The 18,808-nt window shown below is 44.2% G+C and overlaps 1 protein-coding gene across 1 annotated transcript in view; it reads left to right on the plus strand.

Moving 5' to 3' along the window:
- ptprua (protein tyrosine phosphatase receptor type Ua) overlaps positions 1–18,808 on the plus strand; it is a 123,733-nt gene that overhangs the window by 101,370 nt on the left and 3,555 nt on the right. The window contains exons 20-27 of the mRNA XM_070846305.1: positions 2,316–2,413; positions 4,612–4,728; positions 4,912–5,066; positions 7,206–7,341; positions 9,073–9,222; positions 11,275–11,589; positions 14,152–14,277; positions 18,348–18,505. Coding sequence (XP_070702406.1) covers positions 2,316–2,413; positions 4,612–4,728; positions 4,912–5,066; positions 7,206–7,341; positions 9,073–9,222; positions 11,275–11,589; positions 14,152–14,277; positions 18,348–18,505 — 1,255 coding nt within the window. The remainder of the gene's footprint in view (positions 1–2,315; positions 2,414–4,611; positions 4,729–4,911; positions 5,067–7,205; positions 7,342–9,072; positions 9,223–11,274; positions 11,590–14,151; positions 14,278–18,347; positions 18,506–18,808) is intronic.

Raw genomic sequence — 18,808 nt, forward strand, 5'->3', positions numbered from 1 at the left:
TCCACAGCCTGTGTGCAGCGAATAAGACACTCTGCATACTACATGCGTGCCGAGCCCCGGGTGGTCGGCTGTCGTGGCAGGTTGAGGCTGATTTGTTGTATCTCAGATGAGTCTTAAGGCAGCTGTGCGTGCGCTGTAGGCAGCAGGTGCTCCGGGCTAACTCTCTATTATGTCCAGAGATGAGGAAGAGGAGCGAGGGGGCGGGCGAGGGGGGGGGAGGAGGTGGACGAGGAGGAGAAATGCCAAGCGCACTCTAAAAGCCCGAGTGCAAAGTGGCAGCGTGTTGCACTGCGCATACAGATTCACCCAGCCACAGGGATCGCACATCATCTGTCTCTCAGCTGACCGCCCCGTCCCTCCGGCGATGCATTAGCGGGTTTCTCCTGCTGCTGCTGAAAAATTAACATCTCATATCACTCATACACATAGAAATCGGCGCAGTGATTGCTAACAGGGGAGGCAGCTGTGAATAACCCTGTGAAGAGGAGGGAAAACAGTGGTTAAAGTAGCACCCACGTGTGCATATTAAAATGTGCACAGGCTGCTGCCGGCTCACCGCAGGTCAGCTACTGTAAAGATCGGGATCTGGCTGGTTTGTAAAGGGAAAGCTGTTGTCAGGCTGTGCACATGCCCTGTTTTTTTTTAACAAGCAAGTAAGGTTGTTACCCCTCCTCCTCCTCCTCCTCCTGTTGTATTGCTCAGCCTTCAGAGGTCTTTGGATGTTTGCCCTGGGGCCTGCAGTCAAATGCAACGCTTTTGATTCCTCTTGTTAAGATAACTGGCGCCGATAAAGCGGCGAAAACAAGCGCAGTGTACCTCGTTGTGTTTGTTCGTCTGTGGGGGCCAACAACACTCCACGATGCGTCATATACCGACACATTTGTCCACGGCGTCGTCTTCAGCGGGCTTGATTGCAGCAATGCCCTTTTTGCTCTAAAAGCTCTTACCAATTATATCCAAACGGGGAGTTGATTTAAAAGGATACGGCTGCTGTTTCTCTATAATGATCCTATAATCTTATCCTATGAAAGGTACATCGTCAAACTTTCACAAACAGGAAGCGCTTGCCTGAATGTGTTTGTCATCCAGGCTTTGATTGTAGCGAATGGGAACTGAGTACATATTAGTAGGACGGCAGTGTAATTGCGGGCCAACATAGGATGTGATGTCACAGTTTTAACCTGGGTAATGAATGAACACGCACTAGCACATTACCAGAATACTGAATTACTCCATCTGTGTTTCTATTGGTTGAACACGTGGATCTGGTCAAAGTTGAACAAATGCAAAAAACTGACTTTTAAAGCCGGAGATGACATCAGAACAGGAGGATTCAATTAATTACGTTTGCTTCCTTTAATATAGCTGCACCTTTGCACCTCTCACACCTTCAGTTTCAATCTCACACAAAGACGCAGTCATTTTCTAGTTTTGAGCAAATGTTTATCAAACATGAGTAAATAATGCGTTCATTAGGGACTATTTTCAGGTGCGGATTAATACACATTTGGCGCTGAAGGGACATCAGAACTTCCGCTCGATGCTCAAAGCTCGGTTTAGCGCGCTCATCGTAACTTTCAAAGCCACATTTCAACCTTTTTCGTGTTTTATCTCTCTGTGAAGCGCTTTGATTGCTTTCGCATAAATTGCGCTCTACAAATAAACCCTGAAATAAATAAATCATTAAACACAACCAGAAAAGAATATAATAACAAGAAAAACTGCTCCGTCAGCACACAAACGTACAAGGGAAGATAAGATGCAACCTTCTGTTAAAAAAAAAAAAGTCATTTAGGTCAGACACAGGAGACAAGATAGTATTCCTGTTAAACTAACTGAGTGGGCGGAAATGAATAGACATCTTGTTCAGTAAAAGGGGTGTCTTGTGGTTGGCAGTGGAGTCGGTATGAAGGAGGACCTGGCGATATTATCAATGCTACAGTGTAATGAAATCAATGAAAGTGTCATCTTCTCCAGCGGGCTGTGATTTGTGTCAGCCACCGGTGCCTGGGAAAGGCAATACAGGAGCTTGTTTGTACAATGGCTGAGGATTTGTGGGTGTATTGAAATGACATTTCTTTGTAGTATTAGGAGAACACAGAGCGGGCAATAGTTCATGAATGACACATTGTTACTCTATTCCCTGGCATGGATTACACAGCGCCTCTACATTGATGGTTATTGCTGCTATTTTCTCTGACTTATGGCTCATCTCTCCGCCCTCCTTATCCTCTCTTTCTCTTCCTCCACCCTCTCTCCTCGTTCTATTTCTCCCACTCCTCCGCCTATACCACTGCTGTATATCTCCTCTGCAGGCCCAAAGCAGGAGATGATCTACGACTTCTGGCGGATGGTTTGGCAGGAGAACTGCTTCAGTATTGTCATGATCACCAAGCTGGTGGAAGTGGGCAGGGTAGGTTTCCCTTCCCTCGGTCCCGTGACCTCTCCAGCCGCACACGAAGACGGATGGGAGGGATGTATTCCCGGAGCTCCCTTTTGTCATTCACTGTATATCACAAGAGCTGCCCCCTCCCTGTGCTGTGGGAGGAAATGGCTGCCACCGTCTGATCATGAGCGATCACCTTTTGCTTTGGCGGCTGTGCTCCAAGGTCAAAGCTTTGATGTATCTGAAGACCTGTAGAGGAGCACTGTAGCTAGTATTCAGCTCACTGTTCCTCGCCTCTGTTGAATGGAGTAAGCTGCTGGTACAGTGTTCAAAATGTATTTGACCAAAGGTTACATAAGAGGTTTTTAGCACACCATTTATGAAGTATCGCAGTCAGCCACAGGTGTTATTAGTATTGAGCTCAGAAGTGTGAAAAAGTACTGTTTCTATGACGATTTTACACATCAAGATTAGTTTACTCATCACACACAGTAGGGACCTACTCTGAAAAAGACTTGTTTAATGACTTCTGTGGCTCATCACAAAGCGTTAACTGCCTTCACTGTCAGCTATACTCAGACAAGTGATTTACTAGATTGAGTGGCACCATCAAAACTTGAGGCATGCCCATGCTTACAAAGATTGTAGTAATTTCGCAGATCGTTTTGCCGGAAAACTCTGATTTGCCACCATCAAATCAAAAGCAATCAACTGCGTGAAGAAGAAGCCTAAGTGGCATTAGGCTGTAACCTAACTGCCAGAAATAACATTTAATGGGACGCAAGCAATGCTAAACTATTAAGATAAGATGAAACTTCCAACTCTGTGGAAATGTTTGTGTGACTGTTTGATTGATGTAGGCACACATGGGGAAATATGTGTTGCAGAGTTAATACAGCCGATGAATGGACTATGCGGTTATGATCGCACGGCCAACACTACCGAGGACACACTGCTCTTTGCTTTCTCTGCTCACAATGAGCTCGCATGTGACTGCTTGGATCGGAAAGTTCCCCTTCAGAAGCTGAATTCTGCCGGCCCCCCTCCTAACCATGACAGTACCGGCAAGCCCCTGAGGTCTCATGTCGTACGATGATCGATGATGAAGCTTAAATGCTGAATGCTGAAACACTGGCTGACCGTGGCCCCCGCGTGCCCCTCACACATACCTGCTGCCGGTGTCGGCATTAGCAAGCCTGATCTTTGACAGGTGATGTCGTACGTGAACAAGATTTTTTTCCTCTGCGGTGGCAGTAAACACACATTGGTAACTGTGCTATATTCAGAGCTCAACAAGATAATTATGGCTGGCAAACAGGAAGGGTAACCGCAAAAAAACCAGCATATCTCGACGATACAGGCCATTATTTTTTTCAAATCTGTCTATTGTGAGGCCAAAACTATAAGGAAAAGAAATATGTGAAACTGGAGTAACCCCATTAATCATACCTCTGCAAAGTTTTTAGTTTTACAGGTGATTCCATCCCACAAACATTCCATAGACAAATATTCAAAAGGTACGACACCTCATTTTGTGAGACTGATACGACAGGCAGACATATGAGCGTCAGCCAGGGTCACCAATGAAGTGGGACCTGAGGAAAAATGTGAAAATAGAGAGTGTTTAAAAAAAGGCTCAGTAAGAAAGTAAGGGGCCAAAAAACCCGACATGATTCATCCTTTCCAATGGCAGTGCAGCCACAATCCCCATAGGCTAATGTAATCTTTGCCAGGCTTTGTAGGTAGAGAGAAATGTAGCTTTTTTGGATCAGAAAATGAGTCCACGGCCTGAAGCAGTAGAAGATGTTGACGCCACACAGTCAGCAGTGGGAGAAAATGTTGACGCCACAAAACATTGAATCAATGGAAATATGAAATAGCAAGTCACTTAAAAACTTAACAGTGGAGCAAAATAACACCATTACTAGACATTAAGTTCAATTTCCAAGAGTGGGAAATACCCTCAGACATCGTATGAAAAAGAAAACGTCTTACCTAACCTCGGTGTAAGCACCGTTATGGCTCAAACCTAATGGTGGAGATGATTGGAAAAACTGTAGTGAAGTAGCAAAGGTCACAACAGGATTAAGGCGTTGCAATTTGTCCGCTTGTTGAAATCTCCAGCACTGTGAACGTTTGTTGTCTAGTGTTGAGATAAATCAGCTGTGTGTGTGTGTGTGTGTGTGTGAACCCCTCTGAACTTTAACTGTTTGTTGTTTGTCCAGATGAAGTGCTGTAAGTATTGGCCTGATGACACTGAGCTCTACGGTGACATTAAGATAACACTACTGAAGACAGAAACACTGGCAGAGTACACCGTGCGCACCTTCGCCATGGAGAGGGTGAGTCATAGCCTCGCGTTATTTTTATCTCAAGTGTCTCGCTGGAGCCTCCCGCGTGCCCACCAGTACATTTCTCATTCAGGTTTGTTTAATTGGTTCCTGTTCGGGAGCTCCTCTAAACATTTCCACTCTTATAATGGTAATAATAGCATCTCATTAAATCTGCCTGATTGTTTGTTTCAGAGAGGTTATCCTGCCAAACACGAGGTGTGCCAGTTCCACTTCACCTCCTGGCCTGAGCACGGCGTGCCCTACCACGCCACCGGCCTGCTGGCTTTCCTGCGGCGGGTCAAGGCCTCGACACCTCCTGACGCCGGGCCCGTGGTGGTCCACTGCAGGTAACTCTTCACCTCCCATCCGGCAGATGCAGAGGCTTTAAATAATCCCACCCTCGGATATTCTCTCGTACCACGTTTCTTTGATGTTCGACGCTTTCCAGCACATTTAATTTGCCCGGATTTCTACTTCGGTTTGTGTTTTTGTACTTTTCCCAAAATAACTTCCAGCTTCTCCGTGCTGTTTGTGTAGGCGGAGGGCACAATAGTGATGATAAGACATGGCAGAAATGGAAGTTGTATTTCACACACTACCGGGCAGAAACTCATAAAGACGTAGACAGTTGGATTTTTGACAGTTAAGGTTAATGTTAGTGACGTCGGTATGAAGCCTGCAAAAGTAAAAGAACAGCTCAGAACCAAAAAGGCAACAATTTTTTTCTTTCTTTCTTTAGTACAGGTGTGAAGGATCCCTAATTCAATCATGTAAAACACATATCTAACATATTCTCATATCTTATTGTAAATATTTTATATTAAATCAGTGCTTCTAGACTTTGCAGTACCTGCTTTTTACTTTTTATTTTTTATTTTCCCTTACTGTGCTCATTATGCCCCCAAAATACCCCCCCACCCCCCGTCCTTATTCACATTTAATTTTGCCAGAATTTGCTAAAAATCAGGTACAGCATGAAAATAAACACAACATTTGGTTTTAAGGAGGAAGCATCAACATGTAAAGGATCAGAAATCTGTCTTGTTGCACGTCACTGAATTATAGATTTATCCTTTTAAACATAGATTTGGAATCACATGATAGCAGTTTACTGCATTTATCAACTTGATAGAACACAAAATATAAAACATGTTTAGCCATTTGATATAAAGAGAGAGGAAAAAAGAAACTTTAATCATTAAGTATTTAGTACATATGCAAATTTAAACAAGGGAAGGCCATTTTCAGGAAACATGCCTCTCCCAATTTTCCTCATGGAGAACGCGATCCTTTCCATTTCCCAAAATATCCTAAACAATATGATAGCAGTCCCTTTATAGATGAGGTGTCTGGCTTTAGTCATTTCTTTGTAATTGCTTTTCTTGCCGCGGCACTCACTATTCCAAATAAGTGCTTTGTTTAAATATTTGCAGATGTTGAATGTAGAGGCCCACAGAGGAGTCAGCCCCAATTTAAAGTCATTTCTCTTCCGAATACACTCACTAGATCTCGTAAATCTTACACCAAAAAGTGTTTCTTTTTGGACGAGCCCACAACAGGTGGAAGTGATTTGCTTCCTGAGAACCACAGTTCCTCCAGCAGCTGGAAGGGGCCTGATTGATCAGACATCTGAACAGCTGTGATCAAATATCCACCAAGACTCCTCCGCCAAACATGCTCCATGAGGTTGAGCTTGATATCCTCCACTGGACTATAGATTTTTTTTTTATGGCTCATGAGTCACCCAGATCAGTTATTTTTGTACATTCTACCTGTCGTAATGCGCGGTGCATTTATGCGCCATCAAGTCCACTCATTAAAGGAGCACGGTGCTGCTTTATTGAAGTCAAACATCCATGAGCAATGTGAACATGAGCAAACGTCGCAGGGACACCGAAGGTGTTCAATTAACGCTAAGATGCTGAGCTATATTGTTGATTTCTGTGTGCCAGCCGTCTGACTCTGGGTTGTAATTCTGATAAAGCACCAACCCTTTTGCATCTTATCATAACTGATGTGCTTGTTGAACAATGTGGAAAGCACTGCAGGGAGATTTTTTTTTTTTTTTCTGTTCAGTGGAAAAAAACCAAGGAAATACTATGAAGATGGATGCAGTCTTGAGGCATAAAAGATCCCAGTGCAGCTGCTCAGATGGGTTTTAAAGTAACCAAGGTCTGACGCATTCACTAACACCCACACGTGTGGTGTTAGACCCAGACATAGGCCGCTACATGGGGCATTTTAAATGTCTTAGCATCCTCCAACTTAGAGGTTTTTCCATTTTCAAATTTCCGCTGACATTTTTTATGACGCCGTAATGTAATGGGAACCGTGTTTCTTTTCTTTCTCTCCAGAATAAAGCCCTTTATTACACTTAACTTTGGACAGAATATCTCGATCACTACTAACGGCTCCCCACTGAGCCTTTTTTCATCGTAGCGGTGTGTTCAGGCTTGTCGATCTCTCTCCTCTCTCCTCTGCGCCAGTATGGGGGCAGGCAGGACCGGCTGCTACATTGTCCTGGATGTCATGCTGGATATGGCTGAGTGTGAAGGAGTGGTGGACATCTACAACTGTGTCAAGACCCTCTGCTCCCGACGCATCAACATGATCCAGACTGAAGTGAGTGGGAGGGAAGCAGGCTGGTAACAAGTTCACACTTTTTGATCCACACACATGTGGAGCTGCTTGAAGCCCACATCTCCACTCTTATGTGTGATCATTAAAAATACTCCTTCAGAAGTTAAACGTCTGCGTTCAAAATCCAAACGTGAAAGTGAACTTTCTAGTAGTCATTCTCTTTTAGCTCCATTTTGGTCTCCATCAACTCCTGAGAAAAATACTGGGCTCTTTTGCTGCCCAGTTGCTAATTCTGTTATCTACATGGGTAGAAAAATATCTGCATATCTGCATTGGCAGGAAGGCTAAGAAGCTCCATAGTGTTAGCGGCTAGTTGCTATATGATAAATAACACAGATAAATAACAGTGCATCATATTTGAGACTTTCATGTATAACTGTAGCATGAGGCCTCGTCTCTTGTGGATTCTCCCAGCACTCAGTGACCACTAGACCGTAGTTCCAACACGAATCTTTTTATTCTGGGCAAACACCAAAAAGTCTTTTCACCGTTGCCGCTGACCCAGAGTTCGGCTCGGTCCGCTACTCTTGGCCGTGTGTCCCACTCCCCTCCCAGGTCCCGGCGTGCTACCGCATATATAGGGAGAGAGGCAGTTTACTGCACCTGTTCCCAGGTGCGTTGGTGCTACTTACCTCTCTCCCACGCCATCTCCTGGGTCAGCCCTGCAACTCTCCCCGTTGCAGCTGAGCTCAAAACCAGCCCACAGCTCCACAATAACGTTTACTAAAGCTGTTAAATGAATGTAAAGTAAAATTTACACGTTATTTCTCTCTGAAACGTAACGAAATATTAGAATATTAGCATACTAACATGGAAATACTTGTGCTAATGTACATTATAACTGAATGTAGTCGCAGCCAAAGCTATTTAAAGGCACAATGTTTACTGTATAATTGTTATTCAGCCCTCATTTGATAATGCTAATTATGTTAAAACATTCACTTTGAAAGAAGTCATTTTGGTGTAGGCCAACAGTGTCAAGCATCGACTCTTAGTATACTAAAAGACCTGCTTTCATTGTGTAAATATACAACCAAAGCTGTTCCCCCGACCTTCAAATAAACAAACCAGACAAAAACATTAACGACTCGAATGAATAAAACCATTAAAAGTTGGGAAATATGTTCCTCTCCTATTAACATGTGTGGAAGTGGAGCCCGGTTGCAGTAAATACCAAAACAATGGTATTAAATCTCGCTTTTAATTTCATCTTTTCACCTTCCAGCTCGAGCTAGTCTACCAGTTGAATACATATTTCTGCAATTACAGAGCGCATTAAAAATGATAAATAAGTTGGAAGAAGGACAGTTTTATGCCTCTAATTCTGAATGTATCCTCGCTTCTTTGATCTTTTGTTTGGTTGGATGTCAAAACAAATTTCCTGGTTTCCTCGTTAATTGCACGGCTCGTGACGTTATTCAAATATTGTGTGTGGGCAGTGTTTTGCTCCTCTGATGTGCAATTTCTCCACGTTTTACCCCATCTCTATGCAATTTTCTGCTTGGGAACAATGCCTAAGAGCGGGCACGGCGATGCGAAGAATGTTTGACAGTTCTTACTATTAGTCAACACTCAGCGGCGGTAATTAAATTCCACATTGTTCCTCACAAGTGGGCAATTAACAGTTAGGAGGCTCGTAAGTGCAGTGAGGGTTTTGTGTGACTTTTTAAATTTGCGAATGTGTCCCCCCCCCCCCCGCTGCCTGTCTCTCAGGAGCAGTACGTGTTCATCCATGATGCCATCCTGGAGGCTTGTCTGTGTGGAGAGACCGCCATCCCTGCTAATGAGTTTGCTCTCACCTACAAGGAGATGCTGAAGGTGGACTCTCAGAGCAACACCTCGCAGCTCAGAGAGGAGTTTCAGGTAGAGTATCTATCTATCTGTCTGTCTGTCTGAGTGTCTGTCTGTCTATTCAGCCTCCTGTATTAGTGATTTGTATGTCTTTGACGTGTTTGCACCTCCGTAAAGGTTATTACAAAAAAAAAACTGTACAAAACTACAAACATGGCAGAAAACAAATGACTCCCTGTGTGACAGCTCTGTCACCCACTGGTTTGTGGACTGTCATTTTGAAGTCGTAAGTGATGCTTGATTCGTTTTTCCCACCTGCACTCTGATTGGTTAGGTTTAGGTTAGGCGTGACCAGCCTCCAATTAGTTAGTCCCCCCCCCCCCCCAAAGCATGCCCCGCGTTACCGTCTGTTTTACTTTAAATGGGGCCATATTTTGCTAAATATACATCTTGGAATATACATCAGGAAAGTGTCTCCTGAGGTAACAAATCGGAAGTCAGTGGAGTCGCCCCCTGCTGGCCATTAGAAAGAATGCAGATTCAAGGCACTACTACATTGGCTTCACTTTTCAGACCCAGAAGCTCCGTCCACTTCTTTTTCTTCTATGGTGTCAACAGGAGCTTCGCTGTAGACGTCCGTGTTTAGGTTTGGATGTATTACTGTAGCCAGGTGTATTGCACACAATCAAGGCTGTATGGTGCTTTAATCATATTCGCCATTAAAGAAAACGGTCCCTCACCATCGTTTCATTACTGAACTAGCTTCGCGTCGTCTTCAGTCTCACCAAACTCATCAGAAGCTCGTACAAAGAAAACACAAGTCGCTCAGCGTGACCGATCACAGTTCTTGTTCTTTCCACATGTAGTCACATTTCGGAGGAGGTGCACAGTCTAGGTGTAAAGCTGCCTTCGACGTTTACAGTAACAACACTCTAGCATGCAGATAGTATTTGACATTTGAACTAAAAATTGTTCAGACTTAAATGTGCTCCACTCAGCTTTTACCACTGCAGGCTCTAAATCTTGAAAATTGCTGCGCTGGACCATTGAAAATTAGACAAAGGATAATGAAACCTAGACCTGCACCTCACTGTGCTCTAGTTCTGCTATTTAGTTCTGCACTAGCCGGGCCGCCACCTGACTTGACTACATTTAACTAAATGTCCATTTCACTGCAAACCCTCTGACTGCTCTGACTGTGATTCATTCTGTACGAGAGCGCTTGTATTTAATTCCATCAAACACGCTGTGTCTTGTATTGTGGGTCTTTCATTTTGAAAAATGCTCCGGTTGTTGTTGAAATGAATGGGTAGTTAAGCCTGAGAGTAATAACCACCAAGACTGCTGCTAATCAGTACACTTCCAACAGAGAAAGCAGAAAAGTTTTACATTTAGTACATTTTGTATTTAATGTAATGGTGTGGGCCCCGTCCAGTTAGCGCCACTCAGAATCACGTCATTGATTGGTGACCTTTGGCCAGAATAATTACTTTTCTTTTCCACATGCAGCACAATTACCCTGTCAGCGCTGCCCGTACGAGTCCTCCAATGAGACGGCGGCTCATAATTGCGACTTGTAGCCGGAGACGTAGCATTTAGTCAGGAGCTAGAATGTTCTGTTCATTTTGTCTGAACCAATAGGAAGTCATTCACAATATGAAGCAAGTTAGGTAACGAGTTCATTTTAATTTCCATTGCTTCGTAATATGCTCATTCATAATATATGAGATTGTGTTCAATGTGTTTTTATCCACTAAGTCCTGTGGGCCTTTTGACTGATAATTAATGTGTTTTAAAGTTTCCCGGAGATGATTGGAGATAGTTGTGCTTGTCAAGTATTGACAGCCAGGCTGTTTGAGTGGAGAATGTTTTCATTGCCTCTGTCCATCTCTCTTTGATCCCATTTCTGCTCCGCTGCATCTGTCTCCTCTTATCACAATCTTCATTCTCCGTCTTTCATTTTATCTCTGCATCTAAAATGTGAACACTTTCTCAAACACACATGTCAACCTTCTCTAATTATTTTCTCTGCACGCTCCTTTTCTGCTTCGCTTTGCTGCTGCTCCTCCTCCTCCTCCTCCTCCTCCTCCCACCACCACCACCTCCCTCCTCCTCTTCCCTCAGACGCTGAACTCGGTGACTCCCCACCTGGATGTGGAGGAGTGCAGCATTTCTCTGATGCCCAGGAACCGCGAGAAGAACCGCAGCATGGACGTCCTGCCGCCCGACCGCTCGCTCGCCTTCCTCGTCACCACCGAGGGGGAGAGCAGCAACTACATCAACGCGGCGCTCGCCGACAGCTTCCTCCGGCCCGCTGCCTTTGTGGTGACGCCTCACCCGCTGCCCGGCACCACCACGGACTTCTGGAGGCTGGTGTACGACTACGGCTGCACCTCGGTGGTGATGCTCAACCAGCTCAACCAGTCCAACTCTGCCTGGGTAAGAGGAGAGCCGCCGGAGGTGAAATTACCCACATCTGCATCGCTTTTATCTTATTAGCTTTAAGTCTGACTTCTACCTTATCAGCATGCCACTTGAAATGTAGCCATGGGTCTCTGTGTGACAGCATCTGCATCACAGCTGGATTTTGATTAGTTTTCTACAGTGCTGTTACATGCAGTCTAATAACAGACATTATCACAGTTTGATATTAGAGCAGGGGTTTTCTGACCTATGACCCCATTCTTAGGACTTAAAATCCTCCTGACCCCCAGCAGAGACGTATCATATTAAAATGCTAATGGGATCTTGTTTTCAACAGCGTGGACAGGATCATATAGACCAAAAGGATCATACAGAGAGGATGTGTGTGGAGCCTGTTTAATTCACCGCTCCATTTTCTTATTTATTCAACTGACTGAGGTCGAACGTCTTCCAACCAGAGCGGCCTTTCCTCCGGGATATGTACACCTACAGAGATCCGGGGAGCGTCGAGTGTCAGGGCCAATTTTCTGGCAGTTCCACACGCTGTAAGGCAGGCAGAGAGTCGAAGACCAAAGCAAAAGTATAGAAACAAAAAGCGATGTGAAAGAAAAAAAGCTGTCAGGCTCCCACTTAAGTCCTGCGCACTTAGCCAGCAGACTCTCTCCCGCTAAGAGCAATTCCTCCTCCCCGAGATATCAGAAAAACTTGTAAGTCTGGATTTTTTTTCAAAGATGAGGAGCTCTTTCATTACTGTGTAAAAGGCCAAAATACACCTGTATCCCAGCTGGAACAAGACTCATACAGCTTCACCTCAGTCTGGAACGACATTGACCTTTTTGAGCTGCTTTTCTGACTCTAATAAATGAGAAAGATAATTATTGGATTTTGGAATAAAAAAAAAAAAACATTCATGTCAGTTAATTGATGTTAATCATAGGACAAGCAGGTATGGAGTCTGTTTTAGTCATCCTGTCTGGCTAATAAATAAGACTTATCGCGACCTGCACCGACGTAAAGGTTTGCCTGTATCCCCCTGCAGCCGCTGCCCACAGAGCATTCGCTGTTCTTATTCTCAGTCACCCTGCAGTTTCTTCTTCTTCTTCTTCTTCTTCAGAGATATTCACAAAAGCTGCAACAGATCATCACACTATGATGTGATAATTCCACACATTTTCCCAGTTGTTGTGTTCTAACAAAATACTAGTGTCTGAGGATGAGCGCTGCACACAAATGAGCAGGAATTTTACCGGTTTCCACTTCCAATTTACTTTACATCTCAATACTGAAAATACTGCCTGGACGAAAAAAAACAATAATATTAAAGTCCAAATTGTTGTTCCAGATGCAACTGCGCTGACTACTGATGGGAACAGAAACAAACTCGTCAAGGCAAAAAAAAAAGTCATCTGTAAAAACAAATTGTTGATGAATTGTTGCTTAATGAATGAGTTGCTTCAGCACCACTTATTATCACAGGTAGAACCCTGCTAATGAGTGTGGAAAAAAAATCTCTCCTGGTTTAAAATCTGCCCATCTTTGGTTGCTGCTGGACACCGGTGGTGACAGCGCGTCATCCGCTTCGGATGGGATGTGAATGCGACACGTGGGTCATCGCTCGCCTGGCCTGGAACTGGTGCTCTGCCACGGAGCTTCATTCCCGCGCTCGGGCCGTCCGTTTAATTTGCACGGCCTGTCATGACATTAACACATCCTTATCGTTTCCTCCAAGTTAGCTCATGCGTGGGTTTGTTCTGCCGTCTCCCTATCGCCGCTCTGTCACCGCGTCGTGTCGGATTCCAGCTCAACATTTCCACCATGCCTGTCAGCTGCAACCTGTCCTCCTTCCTCTGTCACTCACTTTTCCTGCCTCTCCTTCCTTGTCTCTGGCTGCCAGTGGATTAACAGATCACCTCCCCACACACACACACACACACACACACACACACACACACACACACACACACACACTCAGTTTGCCCTCCTGAGTTGGAGCTGCTTGTCTCCTGTCTGAATGTATAAATATTTATCTCCCCTCCTGCCCAATGTCACCTGTTAATACCCTTCCGTCATTGTGAAACGCCATTATCACTTCCTACTCCAGGGGTCCCCTCAACCCCAAAGTCACCACGGAACATGTCAGCATGTCAACACCGCTCTCCCGGCGTTTTTTTCCCCTCCTACTGGCCGGGGGGAAGTGCCTTTGAAGCGGCGGTGATGGGAGACCTTGGCTTCTGCGTTCAACCAACCTCTCGGCTAACTTCCTGTTTATCTCTCCCAGGCATAGCCAAGGTCTCCTACTCCATTAATTTCTAATGTGCTAATGGTAATGATTTCGCTTCATGAATAATTCAAGATCGGTGACCGTGGCTTATTTGAAGGATTGTTCCCGGTGATGAGCGGGTTGTTTTTTTCGCTCATTTAATTTACGGTTACTATTTGTAGATAATCATTGTCGTTTAAGCTAATTGTCTCTGCTGTCAATACTCAGGTGTCTTGTTACTGGGCTTCACCAAATCGCTGCCTGCTGCCTCAAGCGAGTGTGGGCTAATGACCTGTTACCTGTCCTCTCCTCCCCAGCCTTGTCTGCAGTATTGGCCTGAACCGGGGTTGCAGCAGTTTGGGCCAATGACGGTGGAGCTTCTGTCCAGAACGGCTGATGATGATGTCATCATCCGTCTCTTCCGGGTTCAGAACATCACTCGGGTAGGTGGATCCCCACGTAGAAGTGATGTGTCAGTACATGTGGCAAATCAGGAGCCACCCCTTGTCGAAATACATGCAAATAAACTTTTTTTTTTACAAAAATGGACAGAATTATAGTTGCACCTGTGAAACCTCCTGCAATCCATAGACTGAATAATACAGACTGCAAAAATACAGCACCAGTAACTGGTGGTAACTTCAGTTAGCGAGCCTGGGTGAGGATTAGTATCATTATCTGTATATAAAGATGGGAGATGCGTCTCTGCTTCCTTCCGTTGTCTTGCACTGGTGTCATCAGCACAGTAGTGATTGGTCACTACTTGCTCCAAATAGACCTGCCCGACCTGATGATGAGTCAGAGATGGCTGTAAATCATTATGTTTCACCCCCTTTTTACAGCATCAAATAACTAATGAAAACCAAACCGATCAGGAGTTTGGCCCACGGTTTATGACCTGTACTGCAACCACATGCCAGGGGTAAATCCACTTATGGGGGGCTAATATCTATGATCCTGATTCTATTTTATTATTATTATCTACTTACAAGATGGCCGTCTCAACAACAGCCTTGTTAATAAAGTACACGTGAGTTTTCTTTTTACCACCATTTAATTATTTTATCAATAAAACGGTTTTGTTTTATTTATCGGTAGAGATATTTCTAACGAGTCGGCCCAACTTTTACATTCAGTTTTGTACATTCCGTCGTTGTGGCTTTCTTGCTTCAAGTACTCCTGTATGCTGTCCACCGCACTTCACCTTGAGGAGGCCGTAACAGTAGAACATACTGTAGATTCTTACAATGCTGTAATGTTCAATTCAATTCAATTCAATTCAATTCAATTCAATTTTATTTGTGTAGCCCAATATCACAACAGAGTGTCTCATAGTGCTTTACAAAGTTCACTGGAATAAACAAGTGTAAGCGAACAAACAATGTAACAGAACACTGTAAATGTCCGACCATACATTAGGTTGTTAGGGTTTTACCTTGGCTCAACTTTATTCCCCCCCCACCCGCCCACCCATTTTTACCTTGATTTAATAAAAGAATGTACTTGCCTTCATCTTGCTGTCTTCACAGTAAAGAAACTCACATTTAGGTGTAAACTCTGACAGGCTTGATGCATCAGTTTGCCAGAGCTGATGGCAAAATTGCTGCGTAAATGTTTAATGTCTGCTTTAATGTTGGATATGGACAAAATCACTCGCTCAAGCCCTGCCTCAGCAAAGAACTGCTCCAGCTCTGTACTGCTGTGGGAGGCATTTCCTGGCACCGAATCAATCCATCTATTTCTAAGAGGGTTAATGAAGCCTGATACTAATATAATGATTCTGAATGGTGACCTAGGTCCACGCTGCCATTTGTTGTTCCCAGCGGCAAGAATGGTTAACAGCATGATAATCCTTCTCTCTGTATCAACAGCATAATTATGTTATTAACCACATGTGGTCCCAAGACTTCTGTAAGTAGATATGGTGCCGTTTGATAGCGAACCAACATGACTTCTATTATGAAACTTACAATCTGCAATTACTGAGAGAGGTTTGTGATTTTGACCATGTCCAGTGTTGCAGCACGGCTTTGTGTTGCTGAATGTGTTTGTGGGTTGTGAGTCTGTGTGTGCACCCACGTCTGGGTGTGGTGTGAGTTATTCAGCTTAGCTACATCTCCCATCCTTCAATGCCACAACACTTCCAGCTCCCACCCTCTGACCTCAGTAGCATCTGTAGGTGCCCCAGCAGTCTCTTGCAGATCCTCCCAGCAGCTAATAGAGCAGATGTTTCCTTGTTGTGAAGCCTCCTGTAGCCAACAAACCCTCACAGCTCTCGCTCCAAATTAGCAGACCCTGTCAGGGCCCAAGCCTCCCCCTGTCAGTGCCCCCTTCACCCCCTCCGCTCCTACCAGCCCCTCAAATATCTTGACACCGTATGAGAAACTGTTGTTGCCGCATGGCCTCTCTGCAGGATCCAGAGGAGACAGACACCACAGAGCAAGACACCGCTAGCCTCTTACCCAAGAAGGTACTCCATTGTCCAGTAGACGCAGCAAAGGTGCTACAAATAAATAAAATGTGATTACTGGGTGTAATTAGTGTTACAAGGGGCAACATTTGACCACTAGTAGTGCTATGGAGCAATTTCTGTTTGATGTGGGTCCCTGCTATGTTTCTACCTTATACACACACACACTTTAACCCTTCAGAGTCTGGGGTAAAAAGGTGTTTTTTTTACTACTTTTCATTTTACCTTTGTGTTTCCCATTAAAACAGCTTAGCTTGCCTTTCTTTGTGTCTTTCTTTTCAGCACAACCTCACCTATGTGATTCTACAAGTATTTATTTATTTTGACATAATATATGGACACACTGTATGTAAAAGTGCAAAAGAAACACTAAATCCGAGTAGGAACTAGTTGGATCTTTGGAGGAGCGGGGGTCTGTGCGGACACCTCCTCTCGTTCGTCTTCACGTGCAGCATCCACTTCATCCTCTGAAAGGAGTCTTCCTCAGAATCAGAACGTTCTTCCCCAGATTCAGCATCTTCTAACTCGTAGAAGAGCTGTAGTGCACGACTTCGGCTCTTCATAACTTTAGTCTTAATAGGCCGATCGACAAAATTCAAACACTTGTAAAAAGTTTGAAGTGTCCGCTTTCCAACAGTCTTTGAATTGAGCACCTGCGTGCTTGTGTCACAGCTTTACATTTTCAAACGTGTGACATGTGACTTTGACGCCGTGTGGCGGTCCTAGACTCCGAAGGGTTAATACACATGTAAGCTAGAAATGTAGCAACTAAAAACTAATATTAAAAACCAGCTTCTCTAATGTGCTATGAAGGCAGATACGGATTTAAAATTCCACATTTAATTTTAGTGTAAACAACTGGAACAACATAACGGTTATGTTTGCACAGGGTACCTTTTAGCTACACTCCATCCAGCATCCCCTGGCTGTCGTTGCCCTTATTCAAAGTTATAAAAGTTACCACAGAAACCCAGAGTTCTGCATGTACTGGGGAATGTACTACAGTCCTCAGACTGAAGAAAAAGAGACCGTAGAGAAACAAGCATGCAGGTTCTCTGACATTACCAATACTTTACTGGGACATTTGGAAGCATGAACTTGGCTTGATCACTGTGTGGCATTTTAGTGCCCAAAAATGTCATTGGGCCAAAGAGGAATAAGTGTGGGCCCTGCTGCCATGAAGCAAACAACCAGGACCAGTGTGGCGGAATATTTGCCTTTAAAGCTGCTATAATCAACACTGTTGTTTCAACAATGGATTGGTGTAATGTGAACAAGTTTGGGCATAAAGACAAATTCACAGAGAATTAAACCAAACTGCAGTTACCTTCAGCTCAACGCCGCTTGTCAGCCTACTGTTTTAATTTTACAACGTGCACCTTTACCGTTTTTGTTCGCTTTCATCAACCTTGTTTCCAGCATCAGCAGGCAGCCCAACACCAAACATTGCACCGATGAAGTTAGCAGCTAACTGGTGAACGTAGTGGAGCAAAAAAAATAGTTCAATAATAAAGCTTTGAGTGTTAATATATATAAATGGTTTTCGAAATCATATCGAGAAGAACAATGAAGCAAAATGGCAAAAATGTCATGTATCAATGCTTAAGACTGTATTTTTTATTTCAGACATTGATGGAAGATTGCAGCAAAGTGTTTATTATAAACGGTTTTCTTGCTTCGTGAGACCTTGCAGTCATTCTACAGTGTTTGACAGATATGTTGTGTTGATGCCATCAGTTTTGATGGCATGGTGGTCTATTTACAATAGTTTCTCTTTATCTTTAATGTCTCACTTTAATGTGGTAAGTTACAGTAACCTGCTACACGCTGCAATGTTAACAGCCAATTAGAAGTTAAGAACAGGAGCTCCACGGTTAGACTTGAGCAGGGTAGAAGTGTTGACAGAATCCCCTCTGGCTGATGTCTGAGTGAGTTTCTGATGTGTAGCTCATGTACGTCGGGTTTAATGCATTCATGATGGTGGGAAAAAAAAAAATCTCCTCTCACTTTCTCCTCCCTCTCCACAACTCTTGCTCCCTGCAGCTTCAGGAAGGCCAGCTCGTGGTGCGACACTTCCAGTTCCTGCGTTGGTCCCCATACCGCGATGTGCCCGACTCCAAGAAGGCCTTCCTCAGCCTTTTGGCTCAGGTTCACAACTGGCAGAGGGAGTGCGGAGAGGGACGCACCATCGTCCACTGCCTGTGAGTCCACATGGATGCATCTGCTCCTTACATATATCTGTTTTAAGGGCCAATACTGATATGAGCCTTTTTGGAACATTTTGGGGTTGTATGAAGTGCCTATCCATAGTGTAACAGATTATGGTTGGTGTTCCTCCTGTTTAGAGGAGCAGACAGGAGTCCTGCTTTCTTTGTGGGGGAACTGAAGCAGTTGTGTGATTCTATCCTCGCTTAAAAGCTGCCAGACATCATTGACAAAAACAGTAATTTTACTTCCAGGGCAGCTGGGTTTCTGCTCTAACACTGCCTCATTCATTTAGTTTG

This window comes from Pempheris klunzingeri, chromosome 16 (genome assembly GCF_042242105.1).
Source record: "Pempheris klunzingeri isolate RE-2024b chromosome 16, fPemKlu1.hap1, whole genome shotgun sequence".
NCBI lineage: Eukaryota > Metazoa > Chordata > Actinopteri > Acropomatiformes > Pempheridae > Pempheris > Pempheris klunzingeri.